General features: G+C 37.7%; 1 protein-coding gene across 1 annotated transcript in view; it reads right to left on the bottom strand.

The window, feature by feature from the left end:
* Nucleotides 1-27,869, bottom strand: part of SCAPER (S-phase cyclin A-associated protein in the ER) — a 329,861-nt gene that overhangs the window by 233,436 nt on the left and 68,556 nt on the right. Inside the window, exon 5 of the mRNA XM_012651860.1 lies at nucleotides 16,598-16,795. Coding sequence (XP_012507314.1) covers nucleotides 16,598-16,795 — 198 coding nt within the window. The remainder of the gene's footprint in view (nucleotides 1-16,597; nucleotides 16,796-27,869) is intronic.

Below are 27,869 nucleotides of genomic sequence, written 5' to 3'. Positions count from 1 at the left end.
CATCTGTACCCCCATAATATGCTGAAATAATAAAAAAATATGCTGACCACTATAAAAATGATCATTTGTACTATAAATACATTACTTTTCAATAGCTAAGTCTTAGATCAACTTTGTAGTATCAGTCTCACTCTAAAACCTCAAAAACACTTTTCACTTCTAAGTGTCTATAAAGATATAGATACTCTTTGGAAATCGGACCCAAGACTAATAATAAATGGATGCCAAATTATTCACAAATGAAATACAATATTGTGCTTATTTTAGTCATAAAAGTTATTTTCTACTTTAAAAGATTTTTCTGAACAAAGAAGTATTGTTTATTTCCTTTCAAAGGTAATCCTTAGTGCCAAATCACTGGTAATAAAAGTCTTCTACAATCAAGAAAAGGACAAATCAAAAAATTTAGTTGGCTTTCTTCTCTCAATTCTACTAATATAACTTAAATGCTTTAATTAAATTAATTTGACTTAAATTACCTACATTAGGGCACAAAGATTTAATGTGGAATAACTTATTTTAGAAGTTTTCTACTGATTTCTATTTTCGCAGCTATATTTCTGATAGTAGTTGGCACAGAGAAAGTACATTTGGTGGCTTAAACGGCCTATTTTATAGAATGTTTAGCTCAACATTAACAAAAATGATCAGAGTGGTACCATGCAGCCGTAATCTGAGTCGTGTTTTATGAACAAGGGAATACAAACAAGACAAGCAGCTGGAGCAACCTCATAGTCACTCATGCACATCTTTCTCCCTAAAGCTATGAAGGCCATTTTGTCTCGCTCTGAAAGTAATGTTATAGGCATTGAGATAACTCCATATACAGGAACAGCTAAAATTACCAATTAGTTTACCAATTGGTTGCAACAGATTCGATTGGTTTGTAATTAATTCTAGTTACTGGCGCACAGAGCAGGCAGGTTGGCGCCATCCCTTTGTCCTCCTGACACACAATACTAGCTCACGGGCCCTGGGGCCCAGGACATCAATAACGCCCTCCAATTCAACTACAGAAATGTGCACAGAAGAGTACTCCTGGCGTAATGAAGGGATGGAAACAAGCATCACACAAGGCGGCAGTCACAAAAGGGAACCTTTACGAAAAAATGAGCTTTACCAAAATGCAAACAAGTTTTAAAAATCACTATTTTTTAACACCTTATCTGTTTTTTTAAAAGCTCCTACTGGAATAAATAGTTCAACAAGGAAACCATATGAAAGCAAAATGTCAATAAACCATTTTGAAAACTGTCCAACTAATAATATCATGCACAATCACCTTCAATCCTCAATCACTCATTTCTTTTAAACATCTCTTCTAAATTTTCAATATAATCTACCTGGGAAAATAATATATAATATATTCACCAACCAAAAACCTATACATGAAAATCTGCTAAAAAAAAAAAAGGCCATTCTCTTTTATAATTTAATTCTTACCAGCATTTCTGTGGGTAAATAAAATTTGCAGTTTCCTTGGTAGTGATACAAATATTTTATTGGAATTGTTAACTAATTTTTACCTCAACTCATTCACAAATTGGCTTAACTAGATGCTTTTCTCTTACAATATTTTATACTAAGAAAAATAAGATACCTACTGCCACTAAGAAAGAATAAGTAGACAAAGATGCTAAGTTATAAGGCTCAAAATCAACATACTCAAATTCAAATTCCCTGGCATAGTAACCTCCAAGCAACTGCTTAGGCATTTCTTTTGCCTGGAGTATTTTCCCAATACCAAATCATATGCTTATATTCAGGCTGCAAGGTCTTCAGCCCTTATCTAGTCCATCCTCTTCATTTATACACACAAAGGTTGGATAAGGTTTGGTGATTTTTTCCAAAATCACGCAACTAGCTTAGAGGAGCTGGAATGACTATAACAGTCCCAATAAAGAATAGTCCCCTGAGATCTCCTATTCACTCCTTCAAGGGCAAGCACAAATACCATATGCATAACCTCTTCTACGATCCTACAGCCAGAAGTCACCTCTCCTCCTATGAGCATTGTTAAGTGTAATGACTAATGTCAATGCATAGTCAAAGCTCACAAATGCTATACAAATAAAAGTCCTTTCTCCTTCAAACCATATATATTTGTAATAGCGCATCTCACTATCTAAGTTACTGGTCCAAAAAAAAAAAACCATGTTTTTCTTAAAATCATTACCTTCATTGAGGCACCATACAGGGAGGAGCAAAATTTACTCCAAAGACATAAATTGACTATCTTTTCTCCACAGCAATCAAATCTCAAATCCCTTCAATAACCCAGAATAACAATATAACAGAATTATAATCTTTCCTACTACACCTAGTGGTCTGGGCACCAAGATGTTTTCTATGGTGCAGTCAATTACCTGGTAAATTTCCATCATTTCAAATTAATAGTAAAAAATAATTTTTAAAATTAAGAAAATATACTCTCTCAATAAACAGTGTAAATAACCCAAGATAAAATCCACAGAAGGAGAAGTATGGATGTTCTCTCCTAAAAGAAAAATCTTTAAATTAAAAAAAATAATAAAAATAAATTTTAAAAACTTTGGCATTTAAATCAACATGACATGTTTGATCTAAAGCATTTTTGTTATACTTAATACCTTTCTCAGGTTCATAAACAGCAGCCAAAACAGTGCCTGGTTGTAATAAACATTTAATAAATGTTGTTGAATAAAAGGTAAGTGCACTTGAGTTCTAGCCCTTAACTCTGCTAACTCATCGTGTAATTTCAAGCATGTCACTTAGTTTTACAGTTTCCCATCAGTAAAATAAGAGGCTGAATTTTATGATTTCTAAGATCACCTTCAAATCTCATGATTTATGATTCTATTTCACATTCTGCTTCATTTTTGTTTCTATTGCCAATCACATGCATGTTTTTCATTCTTTTTTCTGACAAAGCTAAATTATAATGTGTTTACTTCTATCTACCTAGTTTTTTAATGAGAAGTTTTTTTAAAAAATACTCTTTAATTACAAACAGGAAACAAGAATTGTACCTTTTATGGGAACTTCTCTATCTCCCAGGGTCCTTTTGATACTTCAAAGACTCAACTTCCTTAGATAATTTCATGATAAATCTTACACAAAGTTTTACTCTATTGTGAACAGAGCTGAATTGTGGGGTCAGCATTAGTGTGGCTATTAGAATATTTAAGTATAAGTTTTTAAAGTTTTTTAAATCCTATAACTATCAAAACAGTCCCATCTAAGGCAAATAATTTTAAAACAAAAACACCACTAATAAAAAATCATTGCAGCTAGAGCTAAATAATGATAAAAATGACATAGTAAAAATAAACTAATTACCAAGGAAAGATTCTAGCAATACTATCATATATTTGGGGGGTTTCTTAAATTTTTACTGGAGTACCACAGGCTTTCAGATCCATTTATTATGTTTTTACTATATGTACACACTCAAGTGTGGCAGAAACAAAAATAGCAAATAACATGGTCTTCACTAAAGATGCTTCCCATTTTATTGAAAACACAAACCACTAAACAGTTCTATACAATAAACAAATTATGACTAAATTTCTATGCAAATACTCTTTGAGGAAGAACACTGCAGAAGATAACATGACTCTACAAACAAATATATTACTGTAAAAACTGTCTTACTTGTACATGACTGGTGACTATTACATCTTTAAACTCGAGTTGTTCAATTTCATCTATTTAATTATTATTTTATTGGAGGATATCTGGTAAGTAAATTATGCTTCTTAGGTCATATCTGCATTATCACTTATCAATTACTGACAAACCAATATAAAGACCTCAATCCAATAATCAGTAATTACAGCATTCCAATTAAACTGAAAGCATAGCTTAAAAGAATGTTTGCCTGAGACATTAGTGTATATAATACATAACTCAGAGGACTGCACAAATGAGCTGTAAGAGGAAATTATTATTTCTGATATTATCACTATTACCAATGCACTTTGCAATCCAATCTCAGTGGCAGGACATATTCGTGGTTTATCTTTGCAAAGCATCACTTAAATGACTAGGTCTCTATTAAGTACTAAAGAAAACAGTGAGCTGAGGCAGGAGGAATGTAGTACAACTTCATGACACTGCAGCTAGAGCTCACCTAAATTGTCTCATCCTCTCCTAAAGCAGAAAATAAAAGGCCTCTTGCTAAGAACACTGGGCAATGTTCCGGGGCATTCCTGGGATGCTATCCTTTTTGAAAATCTACTTCCTAAGATTTCTACCTCTCTCTGTTCCCCAAGAATATCAGCTCAAACTCCTTGATTTGCCACCAGAGCACTTGTAAATCCCTTTTACATGGTTTTCACCCAAATATCAGAATTTGTCACTCAGTAAACGTTATGAATTCAATATGTACTTTTTTAATCTTTTTGCTTTGTTTTATTTGGTTATCCTACTTTATGTAATATAGTTAATGTTTTATGAGAAACACAGAAACATAAAAAAGGTGCCTACTGCAATTGTGGCAGGAGTCACCTCAATAAGCAGTTTGAGTCTGAGCTGTAACTGAGCACGCTAATAGGATCTGAGGCCTGCTGCTGGAAGACACAGAACAGTTGGCCATAGGGATTGAGCAAAGTCTTGGGAGGGTTCATGGAGGGAGTTGTACCAGGTGGACAGGATTCAAGATGAGGCAGTCTCCAGACAGGCTGAAGCCATAAGCATGGTTAGAAAGATAACAAGGATCTGGAGGTCTGACACCTTTCCACAATCAAGAATTGTAACCAGGCCGGGTTCGGTGGCTCACACCTGTAATCCTAGCTCTCTGGGAGGCCGAGGCGGGTGGATTGTTTGAGCTCAGGAGTTCGAAACCAGCCTGAGCGAGAGCGAGACCCGGTCTCTACTAAAAATAGAAAGAAATTAATCGGACAACTAAAAATATATAGAAAAAATTAGCCGGGCATGGTGGCGCATGCCTGTAGTCCCAGCTACTCAGGAGGCCGAGGCAGTAGGATTGCTTGAGCCCAGGAGTTTGAGGTTGCTGTGAGCTAGGCTGACGCCATGGCACTCTAGCCCGGGCAACACAGTGAGACTCTGTCTCAAAAAAAAAAAAAAAGAATTGTGACCAGATTACTGGCACCATTGAGTGAAGCCTGGTAAAAACAACAGAAGAGACAAAAGCAGAGGCATTTCTAACACGCCTCATCACCTTGACAGGAGACTGGTGGAGTAAGTCTTTTCAGGGATGGCTATCTAGGGTAGCCCCTTCTAACTCTTCAGGGAGGAGGTTAAATTTCCAACTCTGTATCATCATCCCTCCATGATCCTTTCTCATCCACATTAAGATAGCAGGGTTTAAGTGGAATAGAGGTTAAAGTAGGATCTGTGATTTTATCTTTTTCAGGTCACAATCATCTTTATGAATGTGATGGAAGTTATAGAACCTCCACTCGAAATAATATACATGAACAAAATAATTTTGCAGTATCATCAGATTATTCACACACAAGGCCACAAATCCCAGGTTAAAAATCCTAATCTAGAGGCTATGTAAAAAGGATACTATTTAAATTCTTTTTTCAATCCTAGTATCTATTTTTTCCCATATCTTCTTGTCAGAAGCCTCTTAGAAGCCTTAAATACATATCCCATCAATAGGACAAAACACCTACACTCCAGAAACAGGTGTTATAACATGGCCATGCCTAAAAACCATATCTGTTAGAAATCCCGAACAACAGTTGTTCCCATAACAGGAAATTCAAATCAAAAGAGAGTTTTCAGGAAACTGAAATGACAGGTTCCTCTGATCCAGTTACCTAATGCCAACATGAAGATTTTCCAATCCTTAGGACAATAACATCCAAATTAACATGTATCCTTCTAGATTTCATCCAAAACTCACGTCTAAGAATGAAATGGGTAGAAAGGTATAGCCAAAATACAATTATGCACCAAATCAATTTAAAAAATAAAGAAGGTGGCACTGAATTTCACCCTCTAGTTACTATGCTTGCACCAAATTGACTTGAACAAACATCCACCTCCCAACATACCACTTCCTCTCTTTCCATTTCCTCTCTTCATCTAAAAGCTACCAATGGCTGCCACTGAGATTAAGTCCAACAAAGTCTCAGAGCAGAGGTTATTTCATACTGTCGCCTTATCCCAGTACCCAAATGAGAGACACTAGTCATTTTTTAATAAACAAGTCTCCAGTTGGAATCCCAGAGCCTCCCAAATAACTAGGCAGTACCAGAATTGAGGTGTGGGTTCTGAGGACTTGGCTTTCCCAAACTCTTCTGTAATGAGTACACAGGCAGCTTATACCAAGCACAAAAAAGTCAACTAAGACTACATAGTAGGAGGTTTAAGAGTCAAAATGATGAGTATTCTTGACTCAGAAGGCTATGGAGATAGAACCACTAAAAGTTTTATAGCAGGAGAATATTATGATTAGAACTTACTTCAGAAAGATTGTCATTAAGAAGGACCACAAAAAGGAAAAAACTACAGGGGAACGTACCCAAAAGGGCAAGAAGATAGTTCCCCAGAGAGTAAAAGGGTCTTAAAAAGGCAGAGCCTCCCTTCCCTGAGACATCTGGAGTCTCCCTCCAGCCAAGGCCCCTCCTGACCCACTTTGGGGGAAATTCACAGGTGCCCAGTGTCCTCAGCTCTGCCTGGTCACTCACTGGAGACACTCGGCCTAAGTGTCAGAAACCTTAGCACAACAAACCACTCCCCTTTATTCTGTGTATCTTTCAAGGCATATCATCAGGAATTATTACAGTGTGAGCATGAAAGTGTTTTTCATCCCAACTTTGTTTGAAAATGAACAAAACAAGCAACACTGAAGCGTGGTTCAATAATGCGTCATTAGAATGGGATGGAAGACTTTAACAATAATGCCATGGTATGTAAGTGGTGATACACAAAGGAAGTCTTGACCTATGTGAAATAATAAAGCAGATTATAATTGCAAAAAAAAAAAAAAGGCACTGTATAGACAGTAGGAAAGAGGGAAGGGGTTTGTGATTGGAAAAAACAAAGCAAAAGATGAATGGATAGGAACTTTGCAGTCAACAAATAAGTGAACACAGGTGACTAAGAAAATGGTGGTTTCATCAACAGAAATAAAGAAATCAGGAAGAAATAGTTTAAAAGTGAAAGTATAGCACAAAATGGTATGATGGCTACTCCTAGGAACTAGGCTATCATAACTAGGAACTTAGCCTAGAGCTATGGTTTGAATATTAGTCCTCTCCAAAACTCATGTTGAAATTTAATCCCCAATTTGGCAATATTGAGAGGTGGGGCCTTTAAGAAGTGATTGATCCATTCATGGGGTAATGGGTTTGTTATATGATTAATGGATTACCATGGGAGTGGGTTTGGTGACTTTATAAGAAGGGGAAGAGAGATCTGAGCTAGCATGCTCAGCCCCCTCACCACGTGATGCCCTACGCTGCCTCGGGACTCTACAGAGTCCTATCCAGCAAGAAGGCCCAAACCAGACACGGCCCTTTAACCTTGGACTTAGTTCTAAGCTTCCATTGCTGTAAGAAATAAATTCCTTTTCTTTATAAATTACCCAGTTTCAAGTGTTCTGTTATAAGCAACAGAAAATGAACTAAGACAACCAGATAGTTTTGAGTAACCCAACAGTAGTTATGACATAGAAATTGTAGTCTCAAGTTATTAAGTTTTCAAGCGTTTCAAAGAAAAAAAATCTGTGCCCTATCATATTGATGATAATGTATATGAAAATAAGGTATATGGAATAAATATTTGTCAACCCAAAGATCATCAATTAGTGTCATGTTAAATAGGCTGAAAAACGGCAACTCGTCTATCTCTACTACTTAAACACTTATAAAACAATGTTTTAGGAAATGTTACATACATAGGAGAAAGTAATTCTTTAAAGAAACAGCAAAATGTTATTGTAAGCATGACACAAGCTATGATGCATGAAACACAGCTAGAATAAGGCTAGAAAGACCAGATTATGTAGATACAGACAGAAGAAAATTTAGCTATTTATGTAAGTCAGTGGTGAGGTAACAGAAGTCTACTCCCATAAATGCATAGGTGAACTCTTAGCCTGCTATCCCTGAGCTGAATCTCATGTTCTCTAGAACAAATTTCAATAGCTGGGCTAAGGGTATTAACAGGCAAATCAAACCAAAAAACCAGAGATTATAACACTAGTATCAGACAAAATAGAATTCACAATGAAAAGAAGTAAAGGACAAAATGGTCATTTTTATACTGAGAAAATGTTACTCACAATGGAAACATAATTCATATGATCCTTTATATAACTAATAACAAGTCAGCAAAATGTGCAAGGCAAAAAATTCTTAGAATTTCAAAGAGATGCTGAAGAAACTGCAGCATTACGGGAGACTTTAAAATATCTCAGTATCTGACGTATTGAGGAGATAAAAAAACTAGTAAGTATTTGGAGGATCTAAATAATAACTTTAAAAATAGAAAAATAAACCTATCATTTTCTACCTATAGAGAATGCACCTTACCTACTCCCTCCATTTCCAAGGAATATTTTTAAACACAGCCTTCTCCTATAGTCCTTTTCTTCCCCATCAGCCTAGGTTCCATTGTCCATTATTCCAACTACTACTCTCTTACCCTCTTCAACTCCTTCCTTCCACTGAAATTCCAATGCCTCTGCCTCAAGAATACCAACCTGAGATTAATCCATCCACCCATTATCTTTCTACATTTTTAACATGTGACTGGCTGCTAAGGATCACTAGGAGGAGAGGGGAATCACATAATTGCCAAGACTGGTGTCACTGCAATTGTGTATGCAGTCTCATGGCTTCACACAGCCATTCAATATGTAGTTACTGAGCTCTTACTATGTTCCATTTCCGATAGTAAGCTCTGAATATGGAGGGGTAAATAAGACAATGTGATTTCTGTCCTGATGGGCCTCAGCATCTAGTAAAGGAGACAGTTTTTAAACAACTAAATATACAATTATTTATTTTCAACTGTGATAAGTGTTTCTAAGGAGAAGTATATATTATGAGAGCATATTATAGTCTGAAACACCAGTTAGGCTCCCCTCAAGAAAGTGACCCTTAAGCTGAAATCTAAATTATGAATAGGAGTTAGGTAAAAAGAATGAAGGAGGTGATGAGGTCTTGGGCAAGAAGAAAAAGAGAAGAGTGTTCTGGGCAGAAAAGTTAAAACATGGAAAGGACTGGAAACATGCCAACACATGGTACATTTGAGTAACTGGAAGAAGGTGGATTTAAATGAGGCAAGAGGGGAGAGAAAAATGATGTGAAATAAGCTATGCATGGATCAAGCCACTCAAGATCTGAGGGTCATGTTAAGGATTTTGATACTCAGAGTAAAGGAAAACTTTTGAAGAGCTATAAACAAAGGAATGAGAAAGTCGTATTTGTGATTTTTAAAATGTCATTCTGCCTGTACTTTGGAGACTGGATTAGAGGGATGCAGGGAGTCCTGTTAGAAGCCTTCAGTTGTAATCCAAGCATTTACAATATAATGGCAGCTTGGACTAGGATGGCAGCAGTGGAGAATGAGAGAAGTGAATGGATTGGAAAGATTTAGGAGGCAATTCTGAAAGGAGTTAATTCATTGGACAGTGGCTTCATCAGGTGGAAGGAGGAACCAAGGATGTCTCCCAAGTTTCAAGCATGAACACCTGGGTGCCATTCAGAGGAGAGAAACACATCTCTAGGTTTGGAGTGGGAAGAAGATGTCATGAACTTAGTTTTTTATATGCCAGTTTAAAATGTGAGCTACCTACATGGATATGCCAACTAGGCAAGTTGCACATACAAGTCTGAAAATCAGAAGAGAGGTAAGGGCTAGAGTTATAAATTTAAGAATCATAAGCAAATGAATAGTAAATTAAGCCATAGCCTGGAAAAAACTGCAGAAAGTATAAAATAGAAAAGAAGGTGGCCTAAAATGAGTCCTATGATATCCCGACAATGAAAGGTCAGGTGGAAAAGAAAAAGCCAATAAAGGGGATACAGAAGTTATAGCCAACGAAGGAAGAAGATAACTAACAGAGGGCATTCCACAGAAGCCAAAGGAGAGAGTGCTACATGAAGAGAAGTATGGTCAACAGTGTGGAATGCTGCTCAGAGACCATCAAAGGGACTGAAAAATATCCACTGGACTTAGCAAAACAGAGGTGACAAGCAACCTTCATAAGAACTTAACAGAAGGTCTCATAGCGTATAAAACCAGGTTGGAATGGACTAATGAGTACAGGGGAGAAAAGAAAATGGAGACAGCAAATATAGGAAATTCTTCCAAGAAATTTGGGTAAGAAGGAGTGAAGAAAAAATGGGAGTTGGGGGAGTAGATGAAAGGATAAGCAGAGAGAGGGTTTGGGGGGGGGTTGTGGTTCTTGCGGGTTTTTTTTTGTTTTTCTTTTGCTTCAACGATGAAAGAGAAATAAACATGTTAAAAGCTGATGAAAGAAAAAGTTGATAAGAAAAGCTGAAGCTACAAGAAAGAGAAGAATTTCTCAACTGTGACCTTCAAAGCTGCCAGGCTATATCTAGAAAATCCCAAAGATTCAAACAAGAGACTCCTTCCTGGAATTGATAAATGAATTCAGTACAGTCTCAGGATATAAAATTAATGCACACAAATCAGTCGCATTCATATACACCAATAACAGTCAAGGTGAAGATCAAAGATGCAACACCTTTCACAATAGCATCAAAGAAAATTAAATATTTAGAAATATATTTAACAAAGGAGGTGAGAGACATATATAGAGAGAACTACAATACATTGAGAAAAGAAATTGTAGAAGATGTGCACAGATGGAAATCCTTACCATGCTCGTGGATTGGTAGAATCAATATTGTTAAAATGTCCATACTACCTAAAGTGATCTACAGAATTAATGCAATCCCTATCAAAATACCACCATCCTTCTTAACAGATTTAGAAAAAAGAATTCTACACTTCATCTGGAACCAGAGAAGACCTTGTGTAGCCAAAGCAATCTTAAGCAAAAAGAACAAATTGGGAGGCATCAGTCTGCCAGACTTCAAACTTTACTACAAGGCTATAGTAACCAAAAGAACATGGTACTGGCACAAAAACAGAGATATAGACCTTTGGAATAGGACAGAGATCCCAGATATAAAACCATCCTCATATTGTCATCTAATCTTCAATAAAGCAGACAAAAATATACATTGGGGAAAAGAATCTCTATTCAGTAAGTGGTGCTGGCAAAACTGGATATCCACATGCAGAAGATTGAAACTGAATCCCTACCTCTCACCTCTCACAAAAATTAACTCATGATGAATAACAGACTTAAACCTAAGGTGTGAAACCTTTACTTCTGGAAGAAAATGTGGGGAAGACTCTTTTAGATATCAGCCTAGGCAAAGAATTTATGAAGAAGACCCCCAAAGCAATCATAGCAGCAACAAAAATAAACAAATGGGACCTGATCAACATAAAAAGCTTCTGCACAGCCAAGGAAACTATCATTAGAGTGAACAGACAACCTACAGAATAGGATAAAATATTTGCTTTCTACACATCTGATAGCAAGAATCCATATAGAACTTAAGAAAATCAACAAGAAAATATAGAACAACCCCATCAATAAATGGGCAAAGGACATGAACAGAAACTTTTCAAAAGAAGACAGACTAATGGCCAGCAAACATATAAACAAGTGCTCAACATCTCTAATCATTAGGGAAATGCAAATCAAAACTAAATGAGTTATCACCTAGCTCCAGTGAGAATGGCTCTTATCAAAAAGTCCCAGAACAACAAATGCTGGCGTGGATGCGGAGAGATTGGAACACTCTTACACTGCTGGTGGGACTGCAAATTAGTACAACAACCCTGTGGAAAGTAATTTGGAGATATCTCAAACAGCTAAAAATAAAAACACTATTTGATCCTGCAATCCCACTACTAGGCATCTATCCAAAGGAAAAAAACACATTCTATAATAAAGACATCTACACTCGAATGTTTATAGCAGCACAATTTACAATTGCAAAGATGTGGAAACAACCCAAGTGCCCATCAATACATGAGTGGATTAATAAAATGTGGTATATGTATACCATAGAATACTACTCAACTACAAAAAACAATGGTGATCTAGCACCTCTTGTATTATCCTTGATAGAGATTGAGCCCATCCTTCGAAGTGAGGTATCACAAGGATGGAAAAACGAGCACCACATGTACTTGCCATCAAACTGGTACTAACTGATCAACACTAAGGTGTTCACATGGTAGTAATATTTACTGGGTGCCAGTCGTGGTGGGGTTACTGGGGGTAAACCCACAACTAATGGAAGCGAAACACACTGTATGGGGGAGGGACACACTTGTAGCCCTGGCTTGGGCAGGGCAAATGCAGTACATGTAACCAAAATGTTTGTGCCCCCATAATGTCCTGAATAAATTATTTTTAAAAAGCTGCCAGGCAATCCCGTGGTTTCTGTAAGTCAGCCTTTCTCCTCTTCATTAGTTATTTTAGACCTTTTCCATTCTCCTCAAATCTCCAATCCCATACTTCCTCCTTTTCAAAAATAAAAAGAGCAAAGAACCATTTGATGGAATTTCACATTCTTCCCACAAATTTCCACTTTGATCCCATCTGTTCTTCTTCCTCTTGAATGCCAGTTAGAAAAGACTTTCTCTCAACTGCAGTCATTCTTGACCTCAGCGATACTCCTACTCCTTCCATGGCTTTTGGGACATTACTATTCTCCTGGTCGTCTTCCTACCTCTATGATTATTCCTTCTTTTCCTCTACGCCCATATTCCTCTTTCTCCATCTGTGACTCTATCTCTTTTTTTTTCCCAATTATAAAGCTTATTTTCTTTTTATTGCACGTCATACCCTTCAAAGCATTTTCTCACTTCCGTTTTGATCCTTATTGGACTCGTTGAATTGAGAAATTTCCAACTCATTCAGATGCCAACATAGAATAATTTTATGCTTTCTCCCATAACTACTCAGCTGAATCCTAAACCTGCTAAGTATGACCAGTGAAATTTCAAATTTTTTCAGTTACATTCAATCATCAAAGCATAGCTTTTAAATGCCATCTACAGACAACCTGCCTCATTAGCACAAGTGAGAATTACACAGCCTCTACCAGATTCCTGTGGTGGGAAAAGGCATGGTTCATTCTCACTGGGTCTCTCTTCCCTTCCTCCCCCAACTTTCCCCTCCCACTCACCTATCTTCACAAACATATGTCCTCTGCAGTAAGTGGCAGCTATGGGAACAGAGCAATATTCTACTTACAACAGCTTGCCATCCATTCATAACAGGTCTGTTACAGTCATCAGCCAGTCCTTCTCCAGAGGCTCAAATGACGCCAGCTGCCAACAGAGTAGAGTGCTTCCAGGAGGAGATGTCTCCATGGTCTTTCTCTGATTCAGTCTGAGGTCAGCGGCCTCTATACATCTCTACAGTAGATGGTGATTTCTGCACAGGTAGCCTGTGTGCTTCTCTAGGCAGTGTATAAGCTCACCCTGGCTCCCTCTGCCCAACTTCATTAGAGTTTTGCATATACCCACCTAGCTAGGTAACCCACAGGAAGCCTCTCTGACTCTAACATCTTCATTTGGGTCTATGCGCCTTCCCTCACATAAGCCATGAGACTCTCCGGAGTCCTCTGTACTTGATCACTGAGAACTCCTTCCAAGGCATTCTCCCCCAGAGTCCCTTCAAGCCCAGCTGATATGGGCTACTCCAGCAAGCCTCTCATGCTATGAAATCTCTACAACAGACTTAGGTACCAGTCTCTGTATTTAAAGGCACCCCCAAGCTTCCAGTGACAAATATCTAGTTCCTCAGATTGAAATAGGAAATAGGAAAAGAAAAGTAAAATATGTTCCCAGCATGCTTTTCTCCAAAATCTCTCAACACATTTCACAGACAATAAAATCAGTCTGCACAGCAAACATTCAACCAGAGAAGATGCCAGTCTCCCCTCCCTGCGGCCACATCCACAACTTCACAACCAATTCTTTCAAGTCTTACTTCAAACTTTTGTGAGAATGAGAGGAGAGGATGGCTGCCACTTCATTAACTGTGCACACTCCAAAAGGCTATTTTCCCCAGCCCACCCTCTAGCCCACTCTGTAAGGGGCAAGGGAAAGGCAGGGGTGATGCTTAGAGTATAGTTTTGCTGGAATGTCGGTTCTTAGCAACCCATGCAGTGAACTGGGTGATGTCATAACAGGCACATCTTCAAACTCAAAAAATGAGGAATTTAGCCTCTTTTGATTACAGAGGTGGGGTCTGGTCAGCAATCCTGAGCAAATAGGAAGGATATTTTTTACTATCATGTTACACTTATCATGTCAATTACATAATACAGGTGCTATTAACTGCATTTTACATATGAGACACAGAACTGAACAGTGGTTATTTAATAAGACTAAAACACAAAAATCATAAATAAGGATAAATCCTTAAGAGCATCAACAAAACAAAGGTTGAATCCACTTATAAAATCAGGAAAAATTCCTGGGTTATGTATTGCACCAAAGTACTAACCAAATGAGACAATGATTGGCAGTGCCTTGATAATGAGAATAAAGCAAAACAAAAAGGAACACTGGTTATTATATATCCAACACATACTCAGGCCAAATGTTAAACTGTATATTTTTACATTACTACCTGTAAGTCCTGGACGGGAACTTATGAGGAGTGGAGTATGAAAATAATTTTTTTTTTTGAAATGGGGTCTCACTCTGTCACCCAGGCTGGATGGAGTACAGTGGCATAGTCACAACTCACTGCAGCCTTGAACTCCTAGGCTCATGGGATCCTCCTGCGTCAGCCTCTTAAGTAGCTAGGACTACAGGTGTGAACCACGACGCCCAGCTAATTTTTTTTTAAAGTTGTTTTGTAGAGATGAGGTCTCACTATGTTGCCCAGGCTGGTCTTGAACTCCTGGCCTCAAGCAATCTTTCTGCACTGGACTCCCAAAAGGCTGGGATTACAGGCATGAGTCACTGTACCTATCCTAAAAATATTAATACCTCTTAAACTCCCACATTTTATTTCTCAGCATAAGCCTCTGAGCATCTTGGCACAATATAAAGAAAGGAGAACACATCTCTATTCCTCTCACTTTGTCAAAACCTTCTCCATCCTTCTAATCTACAACTCATACAACAAATTTCTATTGCTATTAAGCTTTCACAAAGTTTTGGATGAATACGTGACAGAACCAGAAATAAAAGCCATACTTTCTTACTGCCGAGTTCAGCTTCCTCAAACACTGTGGTATCGGAAACAGGTGTTAAGAGTTTCCACTCATCATAGAGACAAGACTGTAATTGATCAATCTCACTTTGTAAAGTACACATTTTACAAACAAATTTGATTTCTTCAATCAGCCTTTTGTTATTTTTAATCACAAAACCAAAGAATCTGCTGATGTGATTGATCTCTAGAGCTAGCCTAGAAGTTATCTAGGCCTACATGCTCAGAAGAAACTATATAATCCAAAACTAAGTCTAGCAGTGTTTTCTACCACAACATGCTGACTCATTATACTCAAACGATATGATTTTACTTTGAAATATTTTTCCTAAACCATAAAAAGTTTTTATATGCTGATAGTAATAATGTTAATTGTAATAACCACAGGTGTTTGGATAGTTTCAACTACTGTTCATTTTGAAAACTGCTTTTTAATCTTATTTTTAAACTAGTCTAAAACCTATTTTGGCTGTTTCCAATTTAAGAGGAAACACAGCTGCTGTCTCAACATGTAACTTTTCTTTGACCCTTCATATATTTCAAAGGCTAAATAACAAATTCCATGGTTTTCAACCACGTTCCCCATAAAAATAGAGGTTACCGCTTTAATGTTTCTATGAAGATGCACCACTCTGGTTTGTCTCAAAATAATTCTATTCAATAAAAAGTAAATAGTACACAGTTTGTATTTACTAAAAGGCCAGGCTTTTCAGTGAATTTTTAGAGACAGCCTACACTATGTGTCTGTTTAATATCCTATTACAAACAGAAGGTTATCAAAAATTAGAAAACACACCTTGCAATGACATCCCCATCCCACCCAGGATTGTTTACAGTTAGCCATCAATCTCACTTTTCCCTGACCAAAGTGAATTAGGAGAGTGATAAGTATCTCAACGGAAAGTGAGCAATGTCCAATTAAAGACATTAAACATGAAACCAAAGAATGTGCAAATGTCACTAGTGCCACCTACAGTGCCAATCGAGGATGCAGATGATAAAGATTTTTAAAATAATCATGTGTGTGTCTATTATCTGTGTAGGCAACCCTTTGATTCCTCGCCCAGGACTACGTATCAAGACAGCTTTCCAGCAAGTCATTCAAAGAATATAAAATACATAATTAGATAATGCAAAAAAAAAAAACACTCTTCAAAATCAAGAATACCTGAAGCATAATGCTGATTTTAGTGTACAGATCAAAAGAACAATTTCTCATAAGAGGTAATGAAATGAAAAGCATACAGAATTTATTAAAACTAGACAAATTGAGGTAAAGGTGAAGTCAGACGTAGCAAAAATTAGACAGGCTAACTTCAAATGCATTATAAAGCCTACAAACCTTACCTTACATTCCACCACACTCTGATCTGATTCACAAGTTACATAGATTTCATCTACTGCCCGGCGAAGATTGTCAAAAAGAAATGCCCAGTATCGAGCTCTCAGATCAATCTTCCGAGGGTGCCTTGTTTTAGTGGGACTTTTATCAAAGTGTTTATCTCCAGTTGTAGATGATGTTATTTTGCAGTCTACTGCAGTGCTCTGGTGAAATAAAATGAAACATGAAAAATAAATAAATAAAAAAGTCTTCCACGGATTGGATTTTTGTATAAAGTACATTTTTCAATATATATATATTATACTTAAAAATAAGACATTCTTCTTTTCCACTTACATCACACTTGAATTCATCAGAACAAGTTTCTCACCTTAAACAAGAGGCAGATTCATAAAGTCAATTTTTATTTTAGACATGACTTACTGAAGATTAGGATAACTTTAATAGTGAATAGACCATTAGCAAAAAGGAGCACTAAAGTTACTCCTGATTTACTAGAACACATGTATGGCACATTTATATACATTCACAAATAATAAATAGTAATTTCAACATTTTGAAATTGCTTGCATATATTCTTTTTATTTAGAAATGCCACATACTATACCTATGTTCAGTTCCTTAATTTTAACTTAAACTATTTTTCCTCTAAAATTAAAATTTAATATAAAAATAGCAAATAATTTACCAGAAAACTGAAAGAATAAAGCCAAGCACCCACTACAGCCGGAGAAGACTCACCAAACAAAGTAGTTTAGTGTTCACGAGACCCATTCTTTCTTCAGTTGCTCATGCAGACTTTGAAAGTACGACTCAATAATTATAATCTATAGTTTTACAGACTGCACCACAGAATCATTCCTCCAAAAACATGAGCATATAGTTTACTAATATTAAGACCTAAATTTAAAACACAACCTGAAGCTTCTCACTAGAAGTACAAAGGAACTATTAATACTTATCACTACACAGGTACTTAAACTGAAAAAAAAAAAGCAGAAAAAACTAACCTACTCCTACAGTTAGAGCAATAAACAATCCCATGCTTGTTTGTTTCTTTTTCTTCCTTGTTGTTTTTTCTTTTTAATAGAAGAGGCCCAAAGTGGAGAACATGTGAAACAGAGGCTAATACCCTCACTGTTTTGTTTTAGGCATTGCCTTCAGAATAACAGTGATTCCTGCATTTCATAAATCTTTTAGAGCCAATCTTTGCTTTATATAGCACCATCACTACCAAAAAGCAAGCAAACAAACCACACACACACACACACACACACACACACTTTCTCTCTTTCTCTTAAGAGGTCTAGATGAAGCGGCTCATCCTCTCCCCATATCTCCTCACCCACATTATCATTGCCAGAATTAACAAATAAAAAATAACAAATATTTTCTCTGACAGCACTGGCCTAGGCCCAAATCTCAATGAAGATGGGAAAAACCCATCTCTTTGCCAACATTCAAGCAACAAACTTTAATTTCCAACAACCACCACAAAACCTGTCTCAAGTGCTCCCCAAGTTCTTTTCAGCCCTAAATGGTAAATGATTTAACTGCTATGGAAATATTCCATCCTTGGGCTAAACCAAACCCAAACTCCCATTCAACTAGCATCTGCCCCAGAACAAACGTTTCTTCTATTACTCTATGACAAGAATAATTAACAGTTTACAATGAGTTATATACTTTAAATGGATGTTTTGTATGGTATGTGAATTACAATACAATAAAGCTATTTAAAAAGAAAAAATAATAATAATTAACAGTTTATACAGGTGGCCTCCCTATCCATGGGTTCTGAATCCATGGATTCTCAAAAATATTCAGGAAAAAAACGCATCTGTACCAAACACGTAAAGTTTTTTTTTCCTGTCATTATTCCCTAACACAGTATAACAAGTATTTACATAGCATTTACGTTGTTTTAGGTATTAAAAGTAACCTAGAGATGAGTATATGGACGGGTATGTGTAGGTTATGTTATATACTAACACTACACCATTTTACATAAGAGACTAGAGTACCCAAGGACGTTGTTATCCATGGAGGATCCTGGAACCAGTTCCCCATAGATACTGAGGAATAACTGTACATCACAGATCGGCTTCACATAATCTCCTGACCCCCCTCACACACTTTTTAAAGTATGTATTATTAGCTCCACTTTACAAAGTAGAAAATTGAGGTGCAGAGGCTAAGTGATTTGCTCAAGGTCATACAGCCACAGGAGACCATCTTCCAGTTGCTGCTGGCTTCTCATCACACTGCTGGCCAAGGCCTGGTGCCGACAGTGCTTTACCAGATGTTTCAGACCACCTCATTTCTCTTTCTATACGCTACCCAAAGTTAAAATTAACTTGTGAAACTTCCTGAATTATACCTCCTTCACAAAGTTTTTTCTACATTGATAAGCAAAGGACTAGTAGCTTCCTCTAAATCCAGACTCTAATCTTATGAAGTTCTTAAAAATACTGTCACTCACCTTCAACTATTTATGGATTTACCCTGTCATGTATCAATAAAATGTGTATATGATTTAAATACTTTATCATCCTTTCTTATAATGTAGACTGGGCAATACTGCTTTAGGGTTAAGATGTTTCTATTAGTTACAATTGCTCTATTGTAACAGAGTAGTCACCCCTCCTCCTACAGATACGGAGGGGAAATATTGAGAGTGGGGAATATGTAACAGAGGGAATGGCCTGAAAAAAAAAAAAAAAAAGCAAAAATATTTTCTGTCTCTTTGGAGAACTGAAATCTGCATCCCTGCCTCAGGCCAGTGGTAGGGAAGAGCAGGGAGAAGGCCCTTTGTCCTTATCCCAGGTGGCACCAGCCCCCCAGGTGGGTGGCTAGAGGAGTTCACAGGCTTTGTTTTTGGCAGAGATGGGACAATTAGAATAGTTAACCAAGTAATTGCCTGAAGCTGAGAGGCCTCCCTTCAAAAGCTCTGTATTTCTGCCTATGTTCAGGAAAAATTTGGATTTTGAGACAACAGTTTGTCTCTTTTCTCCCTTTGCCAGCAAAGGTAATAAATCTCTTTCCTCCTCCCCAAACACGCTTGTCCTCGTTCTTCTGATTTGGCTTTGTGGACAAACACAGAGCATTCGGTAACACTATCTGAGGTTTTATTTACAAAGATTCCAGAAGGGTAGAAGCTACAGCTAGGTAATTCCATCCAAAAGCAATGTGCTATGCAAATTTGACATTTAGGCTGGGTGCACTGGCTCACGCCTGTAATGCTAGCACTTTGGGAGACCAAGGTGGGAGGATTTCTTGAGGCCAGGAGTTCAAGACCAGCCTGTGCAACATAGCAAGACCCCGTCTCTACAAAAAATAGAAAAATTAGCTGGGTATAGTCACCATGCCTATAGTCCCAGCTACTTGGGAGGTTGAGGCTGGAAGATTGCTTGAGCCCAGGAGTTTGAGGTTGCAGTGAGCTATGATAACACCACTGTACTCTAGCCCAGGCAACAGAGCAAAACCCAGTTTCAAAAAAAAATTGACATTTTACAAAAAGTAACACTTTATATTTGCATACTTACTTATGTTTTATAAAGGGCTTTTGAAAACAATATCATTTAATCATCACAACAACTTGTAAAGATAGGAAAATACTACTATTCCTCTTTCGTAGATGACAAAACTAAGGCTCAGAAAGATGAATTTCTTGACAAAGTCAAAAGACTGAATGACAGAACTGAAACTAGAGCCCTGTCTTTCAATTTCTGCTCCAATGTTCACAAAGCATTTGGCATGGCTTCTAGCACACAAGTGCACAAATAATGTTAGGTATGATTATCATGAGAAAGACAGCAAGGAGAAGAAATATGCTTGTAGAAAAAATGTGAATAAATGCCAAATTTGTGAAGAAGATAAAAGAGGCACATCAAATCATAGAGGCTGATAAACCAGTAGGGAGTTTCAAAGGACAGGGCTCTACCTACTACTGATAAAAATACGATAGCAGCAATAATATTAACCGCAGCAGCAGCACCTAACGTTCATGACATACTTGTATGTGCTAATCACCACACCAAGCATTTCACATACACTTACGCTTCATTTAATCTTTGAAGCAATTTTATATCATATGTACTACTATATCAATTTTACAGAGGAGGAAACTGAGATTTAACTAAATTAAGAGCCCAAGGTTTCACACTAGTTAAGGGACAAAGCCAGGATTCTTATCCCACTGCTATGACTTACTGTGCCTAAACGTTTCCCAACACACTTAATGGAAGGCAAAGCAATCTAAACTTGTGGGAAAAACAAGACGCAACTGAATTGCATGAAATAATAGAGTTTTAATCAATTACTTTTAGAAAGAAAAAAAAAGAAAGGGAAGGAAAGGGAAAGAAGAGAGGGAGAAATTGAGATTTCTGCCTCATCCCTCTATGGGGCTCGCTGATCTCCCAACAATCTGAAGAAATCCAAGGCACCTATCCCCAGAAAAATGCACATGCACATAGGATTGATGTTCACAGAACCCATGTCAAATCTCAGATTAAGAAGCTCTCTCCCTACATTTTGTAGGTATTTGAAATTATCTTAAATACAAAAATGAGGATTTCTTTTGGCGTCCACTCCTTCTGAGGTAACAGAAACCTTAATCAGTTTATATGTATTACATTCGCTGATATATTTACATCTACTACTATCTTTTGGGTTTTTTACTTAGCATTTTTCTGGCTTCTTTTTTTCCTTCTCTTTAATTCAAAGTTTTTGTTTTTTCATTCTTTCTCTTTTCTTCTGCTTGCTTGGAAATTATGGCTTGTATTTTTATTCTTTAGGTAACTAGCCTTAAACTTTTATATACTTACATTCATATTTTCATAACAAAGACTTCTTCCCAAATAAGACAAGGATTTTATCACTCCAACTCCCCTCCAACCTTCCTGTCTTAGTCTGTTCAGACTGCTATAACAAAATACCATAAATTGGGTGGCTTATAAACAACAGAAATCTGGAGGTTGTGAAGTCCAACAGCAAGGCACTGGTAGATTCATTCTTTCTGGTGAAGGACCCACTTCCTGGTTCCTAGATGACCAGCTTCCCACTGTGTCCTCACATGGCAAAAGAACAAGTGAGCTCTCCTTGGTCTCTTTTATAAGGACACCAATTCCATTCATGAGGCTTCTGCCTCCCAAAGGCCCTGCCCTCTAATACCATCATATTGGAGGTTAGAATTTCAACATGTGAAAAAATTGAGGAAACAAACATTCAGTCTACAGCACTCCCTGCAATCCATCTTCCACGTTAGTATTATCTAAAACTGTAATACCACCTTTCTAAATTTTTCTTTTTAAAACCTATCAATAGTTCACGAGGTTTATTAACATATTTTACAGATGTATTTTTATTAAGCTTACTCCAGGTTTCCTTTTCTTCTTGTTGAAGTACATCTTTAACAGTTCTTTCAGTAAGGGTCTGTAGACAGCAAACATTTAGTCTTTGCATATCTAAAAAATGGCTTTATTTCACTCTCGCACTTGAATGATCATTTGACTGGGAATAGAATTCTAGGTTAAAAGTTATTTTGCCTCATAACTTCGAAGATATTGCTCCATTGTTCTTTTGTTGATAATAAAGCTGATATTAAGTTGTTATCCTTTGTTTTAATTCCTGGTGATTTTAAATGTTTTTTTCTTAACCTTGACATTTTGCAGGTTCTCTAGAATGCATCTAGGTATGAATCTATTTATATTTGTCCTGCTCAGCTCCACAGTTTATGCTTTGAAGCTCTTGAGTACTCAGAAAGTGAGGAAAATTTTCAACATGCACACTATTTATTCTCTAATTTCAGAAGCCTTAGAAGATTTATATTAGAAGTTCTCACTCTTAAATTCTCTTTCGTATTTTTCATTTCTTTAGTTCCCTGGGCCATGTTCTAAATCATCCTCAGTATTATCTTTGACTTACGAATTCCTGATTTCACTAATCCCTTTGTCCAATACATCATTTATTGCATTAATTGCAGGTTTTCAAAATTTCTTTGACAACATATTCATTTCTAAGACTTCTAATTGGTTCATTTTTATCTATTAATGTCCAAAATTAATATCTGCCAATTTTATTTCATAATTTCTCCTTTTTGCTTTATAGTTATTCTTTCCTTTGGGGAATTTAAATTCATTTATTTGAAAGTCCTTTTTAGAAAAATGCCTTATTTTTTTTACTTACCTCAGAAGTAAATTCTCTCGTTTGTGGAACATGTGCTCTATTATTTTAAAACATCATTTCCCTCATGTACTTTACTACTTTACTTTGCAAACTTATTTTGAGTTTGAGTTTCTTGTATTTCAGTTTTTCACTTTCCACAGCTCGTGCCATGTTTACTTGTTCTATGGTTACCTTCATCTGGCCCACTTTGGTCCCACTTCCAGAGGTCTTTTTTGAGGGCCTTAAAGCTCTCACTCTTCAATAATCTTCACCTATCAATAATAACCTTGAATGTAAATGGATTAAATTCCTCAACTGAAGGATACAGGCTAACTAAATTGATAAAAACACAAGATCCAATTTTATACTGCCTGTAAGAAACTCACTTTACTTGTAAAGACAAACAGACTAACAGTGAAAAGATGGAAAAAGATCTCCCACACAAATAGAAATGAAAATCCAGCAAGAACAGCTATACTTATATCAAATAAAAAAGACTTTAAGTGAAAAACTATAAAAAGAGACAAAGATAATGATAAAGGGATCAATTCAGTGAGAAGGCTATAATAATTGTAAATATATATGCACTCAACACCAAAGCATCCGATATAGAAAGCAAATGTTATTAAATCTAAAAGAAGAGCTACACTTCACAATTATAGTTGGGGACTTCAACACCAGACTCAGCACTGGCCAGATCATCTAGACAGACAATCAACAAAGAAATACTGGATTTAAATTGCACTTCAGACCAAATGGAGATAACAGATATTTACAAACATTTCATCCAACAGCTACAGATTACACATTCTTTTCATCAGCACATGAAACATTCTCCAGGACAGACCACATGTTAGGCCACAAAACAAGTCTCAACAAATTTTTAAACCTGAAATAATATCTAGTATCTATTCTGACTACAATGGAATAAAACTAGAAATCAATAACAAGAGGAACTTTTGAAACTGTACAAATACATAGAAATTAAACAATATGCTCCCGAACAACAGCTGGATCAATGAAGAAATTAAGAAGAAAATTTAAGGGGGAAAAAATGGCAGAGTTAAGGTAGCCTCCCAGATCCCTGCTTCCAGAGAAAAGGATGTAGATCTTGATCTGCTACACACGATCAGATCGCTCTCCCGCAAAAACAGCGAGGTGAATCGCTGGAGATTCAGTGGGGGACGCACAAATCAGGAAAAAGAATAAGGCGAACGGGAGATGGGAGTACAAAACCTGGAAAGCACGGACAGGCAATAGAGAGTGGAACGCAAGACGGCGGAGCCAGCCTGGCCAGTAAGTGCACCGGGACAAGTCGCTCATGAGACAGTCTAGCTTTCCCGCTGACTTACAAGCCCACCGAGAGGCAGGGGCTTGTGTGAAGTGGATGTAGAATTGGGTCTGGAAACGTGGGACTCAGCGGAGAAGAGACACGAGCGGGAAGCATCTTGAACTCCCCACCCCGTGTCAGGACTGCACCGGACAGGGGAGGGTCTGGGCTACCTCCGGAGGCAGTTAGGACTCAGGAAGCTGGTCTCTGGCACCCAGCGGGTCCTGAACGGGGAGGTGATTACTGAGTAGAGGACTCTCACCTGGAAACTGCTGCTGGCGACTGGGACTGCTCAGGGTGGGCCAGTAGAAGTGAGAGCTATTGCCGGACTGGCATGAGATTGGGGGAGGGAGACACAAAGGAGACGGCGGAGCACCCTGGTGACTCGACTGACTCCCTGATCAGGTACCTCCCAGCCCCTGAGCAGCTCCCTCTGGAGCCAGCGCACTGGGGGCCGGTGGACGCCAGCTCAGGGCCCACAACAGGTCGCAGGTGTGGAACGTCTCCCTTCCCCTAGCCTGGGAGCTCTCGCAACGAGCTCTGCCCTTCCAGGACCTAAAGTCAATTAGCCAGGCCCGTTTCTCTGAGCGGTGAATTCTGAGTGCCTCCTCAGTTGTGAGGGGAAGATGCCTGCGGAAGCTGAAAGTGCTGGGGCGTTGGGCAGTCTGGAGAGGCACCCCTTCCCCCTGGCTAGCGCCTTTTATGCGGCCTCTGAGCTTGCAGCAGCGAGACATAAAGAGCCATTCCCCCTCTGCAACAAGCGCCAGTCCCTGGGGCTTTAGCACTGACCAATAGCTGACAGCCCAGTGACTTTCCTCACCAGACCGGTTCAGGTCATCCGGTACGATTGCATTTCTGCCTCGGGTCAGCTACCAACAGAGAAACCCGCCACTAGGGAATCAAAACCCCGGCAAAAGACCAAAACAGGCTCCCCAAGTAACCCCTCCCATCAAGAGAACCCTGGAAAACATACTAGCGGCTCCCTCTAGCGGCAGAACAAAAGTAACAGCGGATCCAGATGGGAAGGACCCCAGCGAAAGATTTCTGGAAGTATGAAAAATCAAATGGAAAGCACACCCCCAAAGAGAAACACCAGCTCTCTAGCAATGAACACTAACCAGGTCCAGAATACTAAAATGACAGAAGAATTCCAAGCATGGATTGTAAGTAAGCTCAATGATATACAAGGAAAAATGGATAACCATCACAAGGAAACCACAAAAAAAAATCCAAGATTTGGAAGAAAAATTCACTAAAGAAATTGAAATATTAAAGAAAAATCAAACCGATCTCCTGGAAATAAAGGACTTATTCAGGAAACTTCAAAACACTGTGGAAAGCCTCAAGAACAGGGTAGATCAAACAGAAGAAAGAATCTCAGAAATTGAAGGCAGCTCCTTCCAAATGAATAAGTCAGTGACAGAGATTGAGCAGAACATAAAGAAAAAAGAAACAAGCTTACAAGAAATGTGGGATTATGTGAAAAAACCAAACCTCCATGTGATTGGTGTTCTAGAAAATGAAGAAGAAACCACACAAGGGCCGGATAACCTATTTGAAGATTTAATAGAGGAGAATTTCCCAGGCCTTGCTAAAAATCTAGATATACAGATACAAGAAACGCAGTGGACCCCAGGGGGATTTAATGCAAATGGAAAGACACCACGTCACGAAGTCATCAGATTCACCAAAATAGCCACTAAAGAGGCCCTTCTACGAGCTGTAAGGCGAAAGAAACAAGTAACATACAAAGGAAAGCCTATCAGAATAACTTCAGAATTCTCAACTGAAATCCTACAAGCAAGAAGAGCCTGGGGCCCCATTCTCACTCTTCTGAAACAGAATAATGCCCAGCCTAGAGTTCTGTACCCTGCAAAACTAAGTTTTATATATGAAAGGAGAAATAAAGACATTCTCAGATAAACAAAGTCTGTGGGAATTCACCAAGACAAGACCAGTTCTCCAAGAAGTACTCAAAGCTGAATTACACAAGGACCAGCACAATAAAAACTCACGAATGTAAAACCACTAAAAAGGCTAAAGATCAAAGGCTAGAATCCACAATGGCTCAAGAGAGAAAACAAAGCAACAAAAAGCAACTCAACAGTCTGATGAACAATTTACCCCATTTATCAGTTCTTTCAATAAATGTGAATGGCTTGAACTCACCTCTCAAGAGACATAGGCTGGCCAAATGGATAAAAAAATACAAGCCAGGTATCTGCTGTCTTCAGGAAACGCATCTAACCTGCAAGGATGCATTTAGACTCAAGGTAAAGGGGTGGAAATCAATATTTCAAGCAAATGGAAGCCAAAAGAAGGCTGGTGTGGCAGTTTTGATCTCAGACAACTTAGTTTTTAAATCAACAAAAGTAATGAAAGACAAAGAGGGCCACTATATAATGGTGAAGGATACAGTTGAACAAGAAGACATAACAATTCTAAATATGTATGCGCCCAACCTAGGTGCACGCAGATTCATGAAGCAAACTTTACTTAACCTAAATAATTTGATGAACAGCAACACCATTATAGTCGGAGATTTCAACACCCCACTGACAGCACAGGACAGATCCTCCAAACAGAAAATTAACAAAGAAATTATGGACTTAAACAGAACCCTAGAACAAATAGGCCTGACTGACATTTACAAGACATTCTACCCCAAAACCACAGAATATACGTTCTTCTCACCAGCTTATGGGACATTCTCTAAGATTCACCATATTCTAGAACAGAAAGAATGCCTCAAAAAATTTTAAAAAATAGAAATTATACCATGCATCTTCTCAGATCACAGTGCAGTAAAAATAGAAATTAACCCCAGCAGAAACTCTCATCTCTATACAAAGTCATGTAAATTAAACAACTCCCTGCTGAACGATTCCTTCATAAATGATGAAATAAAAATGGAAATCAAAAGATTCTTTGAACTAAATGACAAAGGTGACACAAGTTACCAAAATCTGTGGGACACAGCCAAAGCAGTCCTGAGAGGAAAGTTTATCTCCATAAATGCTTACATCCAAAAGTCCAAAAGATCACAAACAGACAACCTAATGAATCAACTCAAAGAACTGGAAGAAGAACAGACCAACCCCAAACCCAGGAGAAGAAGGGAAATTATTAAGATCAAATCAGAACTTAATGAAATTGGCAACAGGGAAACTATATGGAAGATTAATAAAACAAAAAGTTGGTTCTTTGAAAAAGTAAACAAAACTGACATGCCCCTGGCTAAACTCACAAAAAACAGAAAAGAAAAAACTCTAATAAGCTCTGTCAGGAACAAAAAAGGAGAAGTTACAACCGATGCCGAGGAGATTCAAGATATAATTTATGAATATTACAAAAACCTTTATGCACACAAACTGGAAAACGTGGAGAAAATGGACAAAGTTTTAGAAACACACAGCCTCCCTAGGCTCAACCAGGAAGAAATAGAATTCCTGAACAGACCAATATCAAGGACTGAAATTGAAACAGCAATGAAAAACATTCCAAAAAAGAAAAGTCCTGGACCAGACGGTTTCACACCCAAATTTTACCACACCTACAAGGAAGAACTGGTGCCTATCCTGCAGAAATTATTCCACAACATCGAGAAGGATGGACTACTCCCCAACACGTTTTATGAAGCCAACGTAACTCTGATACCAAAACCAGGAAAGGATGCATCAAAAAAAGAAAACTACAGACCAATATCCCTTATGAATATAGATGCAAAAATTCTCAACAAAATTCTAGCTAACCGAATCCAGGTGCTTACTGAGAAAATAATC

The sequence above is a fragment of the Propithecus coquereli genome, unplaced genomic scaffold (genome assembly GCF_000956105.1).
Source record: "Propithecus coquereli isolate 6110/MARCELLA unplaced genomic scaffold, Pcoq_1.0 Scaffold372, whole genome shotgun sequence".
Lineage (NCBI taxonomy): Eukaryota > Metazoa > Chordata > Mammalia > Primates > Indriidae > Propithecus > Propithecus coquereli.
This window is presented reverse-complemented; position numbering and strand designations above follow the sequence as displayed.